The 8,993-nt window shown below is 43.2% G+C and overlaps 1 protein-coding gene across 2 annotated transcripts; it reads right to left on the reverse strand.

Moving 5' to 3' along the window:
• Window positions 1-8,173, reverse strand: LOC4342993 (protein ROOT INITIATION DEFECTIVE 3). 2 transcript variants are annotated; one of them, XM_015792263.3, is made up of 9 exons: window positions 7,893-8,173; window positions 7,688-7,801; window positions 4,109-4,236; window positions 3,898-4,036; window positions 3,583-3,782; window positions 2,697-2,824; window positions 926-1,119; window positions 633-825; window positions 1-368 (listed from the first exon to the last, which is right to left on the reverse strand). In XM_015792263.3, exons 1-8 carry the CDS (start codon window positions 8,100-8,102, stop codon window positions 670-672), a joined length of 1,269 nt encoding a protein of 422 aa, XP_015647749.1. In that variant the 5' UTR covers window positions 8,103-8,173; the 3' UTR covers window positions 1-368; window positions 633-669. The 2 variants fall into 2 exon arrangements, with proteins under 2 accessions (XP_015647749.1, XP_015647747.1); XM_015792261.3 differs by having other exon boundaries at window positions 633-828.
• Window positions 8,174-8,993: the final 820 nt, after the last annotated feature.

Below are 8,993 nucleotides of genomic sequence, written 5' to 3' on the forward strand. Positions count from 1 at the left end.
TTACTCCATAACCCACTTGCGTCTCGCTCCTTTTCAAGTTACTTTGTATTTCAGATGTTTTTCTGTAACATGTTACCTACCATAAGGCTCAATACAAAGACACAAAGTACACATAAATTCAGTGGTGGAACCAGAGAAGCACAAAGTACACTTTTGAGGAGCTGAGGCCGGAAGTGCTAATTAGTATAAAATTTGCTCCAGCTACAATAGTTCCAATGAACTCATGGGGGATGCAAAGCCCCCTGCTCACCCCTCCACTCATAAATTGCAAAAATTGATGTTACACTTCGCTGATGAATTAGAGCTTCCAAGGTTTTCTAGTCGGTTAGAAACCAACTCATGTGCTGGCTAAAACTGATGACAATCTCCTGCATAATGTACATAAAAACATGAGTTTCCGTGCCAAAAGATGAGCATGAGAACACACGTAGAAAGTACAATACATGGAAAGAGGTACGATGTTTTGCTTACGTTGAACTAGAACTCCACAAGTACTGAACTTGGGTGAAAAATAAACTATTTGACAAGTTAATCTTACTGATAACTTTTGAGCTCAAGGTGCATTTTTTTTAAAAAAAAATCTGAACTGCTACCTAGAGTAAAACAGCAGATAAAAATATAACATTTCTCACCTAATTGACAGCAATGACCATAATAATCAGTTGCATATCATGTATTCTTTGGAGACGGCATCTGATCAAGAACCTCACGCACAAAGAGGTCCTGTAACTCCAAGTATTTACTCCTCCATTCTACACCCTGTTGTTTTGGTGCACCATACAGAGCACTGGCCCCAGATTCAAACAATCTGGACGAACTGCCAGGCTGCTAGATCAAAGCAGAATGGACACTAAGAGTTCAGATAGAACTGAAAGGTAAAAGAAATTTGGGCCCCTGTGTCAACAGCAATACAAAATCAGCTGACCTGAAGTGCATCCAGGCAGCGCTCCAGAAAGTCGGAACTGAAGTTTCCAAAAATTTGGACATCATTTTCAGGTTGGGGCACAATTACAGCCCGTGATTCAGATCCTCCATTTGCTGAGCAAACTTTCCGTAGTGATTGTAGTGGTGGAAGATTTACTCGTTTAGGCGTTACTAAGAGAACATTCGTCACTGGACCTAGTAGACAAGTTATGAAAAGCTCAAAAGAATGTAACGTCAATAGGAAATTACAAAAAAAAAAGTACAAAAGGCTAACTCTATTTTTCTTTCAGTGTAGTTAAGATTTCATATTTCCAAACTATGACAATTACAAAACAATTTTTAACCATGCAGTGAACATCTTTAAAGACAAGTATCAACAGAGCATCCACTTCATCACTCCACCTTTAAAAACAAGGGTGCAGATCAGTGAAGTAGCACAAGTTGCATTGTGAACACCATTTGTGTCCATCCAATAATTGGAGAAACACTGTTCAATCCAATAATTTAATGGTGGTATTATGCTTTGCTGCTCCAGACAGGTTTCAGACTATGCATGGAATAAACCCACTGTATCCCTGCTCTCTCATTACTTACTATTGTTTTTCTTTTGGAGATGGGAGGTGGGTGGGTGTGGGGTAGCGAGATTGACAACATCCACTATTGGTTACGGTAGCCAGCTGCTGCACCATACTCACAAGGGCAGACATGTCATAATGACAAAGAGAAGACTCGTACCCATCATGCCACTGTATGTATTCCATGGTCCATGGGTTTCTATACTTTCACTCATGAGCCTTTGTGTGTAGGAAGGGCATATATCAACAGGTTTGTCAACATGAACTTAACAAATCATGAATAGCATCTGAATAAAAACTAACATTTTGATTTGGTCATCCATTTGGTCTTGTATTAAACTGTGGGCTTGAGATTTTGGTTTGTCACTACTCACTCGGACCTTGAGCCAAATTAATTTCATAATACAGAGTACATATTTCCCGTTATTTATTGATAAGCACTGTTTTAAGATTCACTCAGGTTCTCCTTCAGAAAGAGGAAGGGGGACTCTGAAGTGAGTTAGAATATCAGGAAGCAAACTACAACTGAATTATAAACAAGGTTTCCTAAAGAGTTCTATTTATCCTCCATTATGTGCAAGAGTTCCTAAAGAAACAATTGTTTAACCTTATAAGTATGACATTGAATATCGTACTTAACATTGGATGCACTTCCTCCGTCCCAATACAAGTGCATCCTAGTACAAACGTGACATATCCTAAGACTACGAATCTGGACAGCTGCATGTCCAGATTCGTAGTCCTAGGATATGTTACATCTGTACTAGGTTGCGCATAAATTGGGACAAAGGGAGTACTGAATATGTTTCAGTCTAGCTAAAATATTCAAGAAAAGCTTAAATTGGGACGAAGGGAGTACTGAATATGTTTCAGTCTAGCTAAAATATTCAAGAAAACCAGTATGTGCAGGAACAACATGCGCATACATATGCATTAATAACTTTCTTCCCATGGTATGAGCAATGAATAGAATTAAATCTACAGCGAGTGCTTGAAAACCAGCCAATGAGATTCCTATCAATCTATTGGAGGTGACAGCATTCAATATAAGCTTCTTCTGTTTCTCCTAGATAAATGTTCCTGCTTTTGAGAGGTGACAACTATCAAGTAACCTAAGTAACAACAGCGATGCAGATAAAGGAGTGTTAAAACTCTTGCACTACTTTAAAGAAGGGTGTGTGTGAACAATCTATGAACCTTGGGAATGTTTGAATTTTCGGATTACTTGCTGAGTTCTTGTATCCCAAACTCGAACATTACCATCCTCAGATCCAGAGATCAATATAAGTCCATCAGTACTCGATGCTAAGCTGGTTACTGCCTTGCTGGATCAATAAAATAGAACACACATTAAAGAAGGTTAGACAAAAATAATACCACAGTAGTTGTTAAACCAAAAATGATACTACAGAATAAGGTCAGATACAAACAAGAAGGCTGTGTTTAGATCCAAACTTTGGATCCAAACTTCAGTCCTTTTCCATCACATCAACCTGTCATACACACACAACTTTTCAGTCACATCATCTCCAATTTCAACCAAAATCCAAACTTTGCCACCAACTAAACACAGCCGAAGTGCAATCAAAGATGAAATACAACCCACTGGCAGAAGAATGGTTCAAACAGGACACGCTCTCCACGATCAGGTGATCCTAACTGCTTTTCTTTACAAGTTTGAGTTCACACACCACGAATTGTATCACCTTTTCTTCTCTAGTTAGTAGTTACTGCCATTTCTGTACCCCCAGTTGTTTAGTATGTTAGACAAACAGTGCGCCCTCCAAGATGCATTTGTTTTCTAAAGCTATTAACTAAATAGACAAGAAAATTTGCATCAACAAAAATCATTTTCAGGCGTATTAATTAATCACTTTCCACAGCAATATGAAAAAAAAAATGTTTTCATTAAAAACAAACTGGTCGAGCTAGGATGGATACAACCAAAGTTAAAGCATGAACAGGTAAGATAGGTTTATAACCACTCTACTACTACAAGATATCAAACTCTAACTTGTATATTGAAGCTGTTTACATCACAGGATAAATAAGAGGTGCTAATGAAAGCAAGGAGTAGGCAAACCTATGGTCATCCAAAGCCCCATTAATAGTTGAATCATCACTACTAGGAGAGGTGACATCAATTCCCATAGCAGTAACATATATCTTTCCATCTCGACCACCAGCGTAGAAAATATGACTCCTTGGGTCTAACGCCACTGAATCAGTAATAGAAGGAAATGAAATGCTTCTTAGCATTCTACCCTCGGATAGACTCCAAATCTAGGAAAGAGGGGGAACAAAAAGTTAAATGCTAATAAAAATGACTAGACCATATAGTCAAGTACAATTCTACAAAATATACAGCTCAAAGACAAAGTACAAGTAGATTGCATACTTTACAGGTGTGATCCTCTGAAGATGATACAGCAATTGCTCCATGACAGCAAGCAACATCGGTTACAGGAAGTGCGTGCTGATTAAAGCTGTATATGTGTTGTGTCTTTGCCTCCAATCTTGATTGCTCATCAAGCATCCTGCAGTAAACAACACAAATTAAGTAAACCAAACAAGCAATCAGTGTGGTCAGTATTACCATAATCACATACGTGAGGAGATCCCAAACTTTGATGCTACCGTCTTCAGACCCCGAGATAAGCAAAAAGTCATAGAGTGCAAGGCACCTAACAGCACGATAATGTGCATGCCACTGGACAAGCAACTCCCCACTAGCCACCTACACACACAACCACCATAGAGAATGGGGTGTAAGAAAGAACGAATTTTATTATCAAAGACAGAGTTACTGGATGAATTAGGAACATGGAGTGGAAATGTTAAATTTCTATGCAAAATGCCAAAATCAAACAAATAGGAATATAATTCACTAAAAGAGGACCAGATAGAATTTAGCACACTTTGTGTCCTGTGAAGACAGATACCAAATATAAAGAGGCAACATTTCAACACAAGAAAACAACACAGATGATTGTACTTGCACACCAGGTGAAAAAAGTGCAAAATTTCAAGAAAGGTATGAAAGCACAAATAGATTAGGCAAAATCTGAACTCTAAGAAGCTGCCTGACAGAAAAGTTGAAACAGAAACAGAAGGCATATTTTAGGGGGAAAAGTAGCGAAGCAAACATAAGATCCATAACATGTCATAAGCTTATAAGTCTAGGTCAATTTACTAGCAACACCAAAAATTGCCCCGGGCGTAAATGCACTATATGGGTGTGTTTGGTTGCTTGTATGCCCTTAGCCTGACCCGTATGCCCCATCCTGGTGGAGTTTAGCCTGGCTAGCCACATGCAAGTTGATGCAACAGGGTTTGTTTGATTATCAGTTATGTCTGGATCGTGTGCGATGTTGTTTGGTTAGTTGAATATTAATGCATGTATGCTAGGGATTTTGTTTGGTTGGTTGTATGAATTTGGCAAATTATGCTATAGGACACTCAAAGTTTGTGGCCTTTACTGTGAGACACTCAAAGAACGTATATCTTCCTATGGACACTGCAAAAATATGGTAATTAGCTACTGGACACCCGAGGCATTATTTTATTATTTCCAGTGAAAACGTCGAGAGAAAGAACGTAGAAAGTACCAAAATGCCCCTGGACATTGTTCTTCTTCCTGCTTCAGCTCTCTTTTCTTTCTTCTCCTCTCTTCTATTCTCTTCTTCAACGAGCCTGGGAGGCCGCCAGCGGCAAAGGGTGGAGTGGCGGTGGGTGAGCGCAGCAGAGGAGGTAGACGGTGGGCGGGGGAAGGGGCGGCGCCCCTGAAGCAGCCACACACCCTGTTGCCGGAGAAGGAAAAGGAGCAGGGACAGGAGATCTCCGCTTCTAGCGCCGCCTCCCGCTAGTCCACCTTCCGGTTCTCGACATCAGGCTGCTACACGGCGTGGGCGTCCACGGCAGCGACAGTGAGGGTGCGGGCAGAGAGCGCAACATGGCAGAGCGAGCAGAGGCATGCGCGTACGTGCCCACCCGCGCAGCAGAGAAGCATGGCGTCGATGGCGCCGCACTGTGCGCGGCGTGCCTCATCAGGAGGAAGAGGACAAACCGTCGCGGCCATGGAACCTCCGCACCCGCCGCTCCGCCACCGTGGCGCCCAATGCGTCGAAGCTGCGCCGGGGGGGGGGGGGGGGGGAAGGCGGCTGCGGCGGGAGGAGGACAGACGCTGCACCCGCATGCGTTGTCCCCGGTGATCGCGAGGAACAGGAGCTTCTCCGTTGCGCTCACCAGGGAGGAGATGGTCGTGGACTTCATCGCCATCCGTGGCATGGCGCCGCCTCGCCGGCCCAAGAAGCGCTCGCGCGCCGTGGTGGAGAAAGAGCAGGCAAGGGCAAACTTGTCCTTTTTAAATCTCTCTCCGCGTTTTTATCAAATATAATAAAATAATGTCTCGAGTGTTGAACAGCTAATTACCACATTTTTGCAGTCTGTCGACAAGAAGATACACGTTCTTTGGATATCTCACAGCAAATTGCACAAACTTTGAGTGTCCTGTAGCAAATTTTGCCTATGAATTTTGAGTGCAGTTACCCCTTTGCTTGCATGTTGAGGCTGCTTTCTTTAAAAAGATTAAAAACACAAAGTTGCAATAAAATTTGTATGCCAAAAAAATCATCCTATTTTTGCTTGAAACAAATTACTACTATATACTGTAGCATCTTTACTTCATTATTTTACTGTATGTATACATATATGAATCTATTTATCTGTATGAGCCTATGAAAACAACAAAACGAATAAAGGAATAAACAAAAAAGGAAAGGGAATGGGAAAGTGGCCACAACATCTTGGTGGCCTCTAGTGGAAACGCCGGCTGCTCGGTTTGTATCGACAGTCGCTAGCTCGCTGCCTCAGTTGGATTCGACGGCTGCTGTGTCACTGCCATCAAATCAGCAGCCCAACACCGGATCTGACAGACAAGTGCTAGTGGCCTCCGGCTCCAGGTAGAAGGGGAGAAGATGAGCTTGTTGAGGGTGGAGAAAAGCTCAGCGACGATGAGACGAACTTGGTGACAGAGGACAGCAGCAGAGGCATGTTGGAAGTTGGAGGTCCATCGTCACCCTCGTCATTGAGCCCATGCCTTGCTGCTCGAGCCGCCGCATTGGCCAGATCTGGCACCTGAGCAGTTGGGGCTGCCGTATTCGGCGTGTGCACGGTCGTAGACACCGAATCCAAACGAGAAAAGGAGCGGATGGGCTAGATGACGACGAGAAGAGGAGGGCAACGATGATGCGACTTGGGAGGTGAGGCAAGTCGATGCAAATGGGAGATGGGGTGAGGGATGCGCCCTGCTTGCACTGTCTGCACCCGCACGTGCTCGCTTGCATCCGCGGCCACATGAGCCAGACCTGGCTGAGAAGCGAAAGGTGAAAACCTGCATCTCTTAGGCCTGGCTCTTGGGGCCGAATTGCATCTGCTCATCCTCGATCGCGAGCACACCTAACCAAACAAGATATTCACTGCATCTCTCATGTGTCCGGGCAACCAAACACACCCTGTATGAACTACACGAGTTTCCCAAATATGTATGTTCTTCAGAAAATAGCATAGTTGCATCTCACTGAATGCCAAAATTCAAATGCCCAAACAGAACAGGCATCTCCAACATAACCACCACAGTACGACAAGACTGAATTATTGTACAATAAAGGTTATTTTTTTATGAAAACTAAACTGATGATTAAATAAAATTACTCAATATACCTAAACAACCATGGGTGTATAGGCTGTGGTTAGTTCCCTTCAAACTTCCAACTTTTCCGTCACATCAAATGTTTGAACACATGCATAGAGCATTAAATGTGTACGAAAAAAACCAATTACACAGTTTGCAGGTAAATTACGAGATGAATCTTTTGAGCATAATTACGCCATGATTTGACAATGTGGTGCTACAGTAAACATTTGCTAATGACAGATTAATTAGACTTAATAGATTCATCTCGCAATTTACAGGGAGAATATGTAATTTGTTTTGTTATTAGTCTACGTTTAATACTTCAAATGTGTGTCCGTATACGTCAAAAAAAATTGCCAAAACAACTAAACACGACCATAACCTTCCGAAACAGTACACAAAGTGCACAAAAAGCAGCAATGACAACTGTTTGTTCCCCAAAACTAGCGAGTGTTTTACCATAGAAGAAGAAATCAATAGCAAATGCTCTGACCTCCCAAAAGAATATGTCGCCAGAGATCCCACCGCCGATGAGGTAGCTCCCCTCCGGATCAGCGATGAGCGCGCGTATCGGCTCAACCGGGAAGCTCTTGACGGCCACCTGGGGCTGCAGGGGACCAACAAAGGACATGAAGCTCCGCCTCCGAGATAGGGTTTTGTGAGTTTAAAGGACCGTGGGTTAAGGTCGAGTGATTTACCTTGTCCCAGTGGTAGTAGTGGATGGGTGCTGAGTTGCCGGCGGGGGCCTGGGAGGCGGCGAGGAAGCGGCCGGCGACGACGGTGAGAGCGCGGGGGCGGGAGGCGCAGGTGCGGTGGCGGATGGCCTCGGCGCCCGTGCGGAGGTCCCACGCGGCAACGCCGGCGTCGGTGGAAGAGGCCGCGAGCACCAGCTGCTGCGGCGGCGCCATGGTGTGTTGGAGGGGACGGAAGACAGGGAGCGGCGGACGTGATGGCGCGGCCGCGTGGGAGAAGGCCCTGCAGGGGGAGCGCCTCCAAGGCGACCTACTTAGGGTTAGAGTATAGCTGTCAAATGGGCCGGACCAAGACCCGGCCGGGGCACGGCCGTACTCTAGGACTGGGCTGGCCGGCACGGCTACCACAACCCATGGGCCGGCACGACACGACCCAAGCACGAGACACGGCCCGGCTGACCCATACATTTTATTCTAACCAAAAAAAAAAAAGTCCGTGCGTTGCAACAGATGAAAGTTATTTTAATCTTATTATTGTTATACATTTTAGTTAAGGTGAAATCTATTGTAAGAACTCGTTTGGATATATATTTTTTTAAGAAAATCATGCGCTGCAATTAGGACTCTGATCGTTTCAAGGTAGCATGCAAGTTTTTTTTAAAGAGATTTCTTATGCGATTCCTTCTATATTTTAAAAACTAAACGAACTTAAAAACCGACTCTATATTTTTCTCAGAAAATCATGATCTGCAATTAGGAGTCCGGTCATTTCAAGTTAGCATGCGAGTTTTTTTAAAAGAGGTTTGTTATACGATTCTTTTTATATTTCCAAAAGCGAACGAACTTAAAAACCGACTTAAATACGGAACTGTATTTCCAAAAAGAACAAACTTGAAAACCAACTCATGCACGGATGACGTACCAAAGTACCGGCAAAAATATCTTCAATTTTTATATTTTATTCTTACTAGAAAAAATGCCCGTGCGTTGCAACAGGTGAAGTCTATTTTAATCTTATTATTGTTATATGGTTTAGTTAAGATGAAATTCACTGTGGGAGTTCGCTTGGATATATATATAGAAAATCATGAGCTGCAGTTAAGAGTC

This window comes from Oryza sativa, chromosome 7 (genome assembly GCF_034140825.1).
Source record: "Oryza sativa Japonica Group chromosome 7, ASM3414082v1".
Classification (NCBI taxonomy): Eukaryota; Viridiplantae; Streptophyta; class Magnoliopsida; order Poales; family Poaceae; genus Oryza; species Oryza sativa.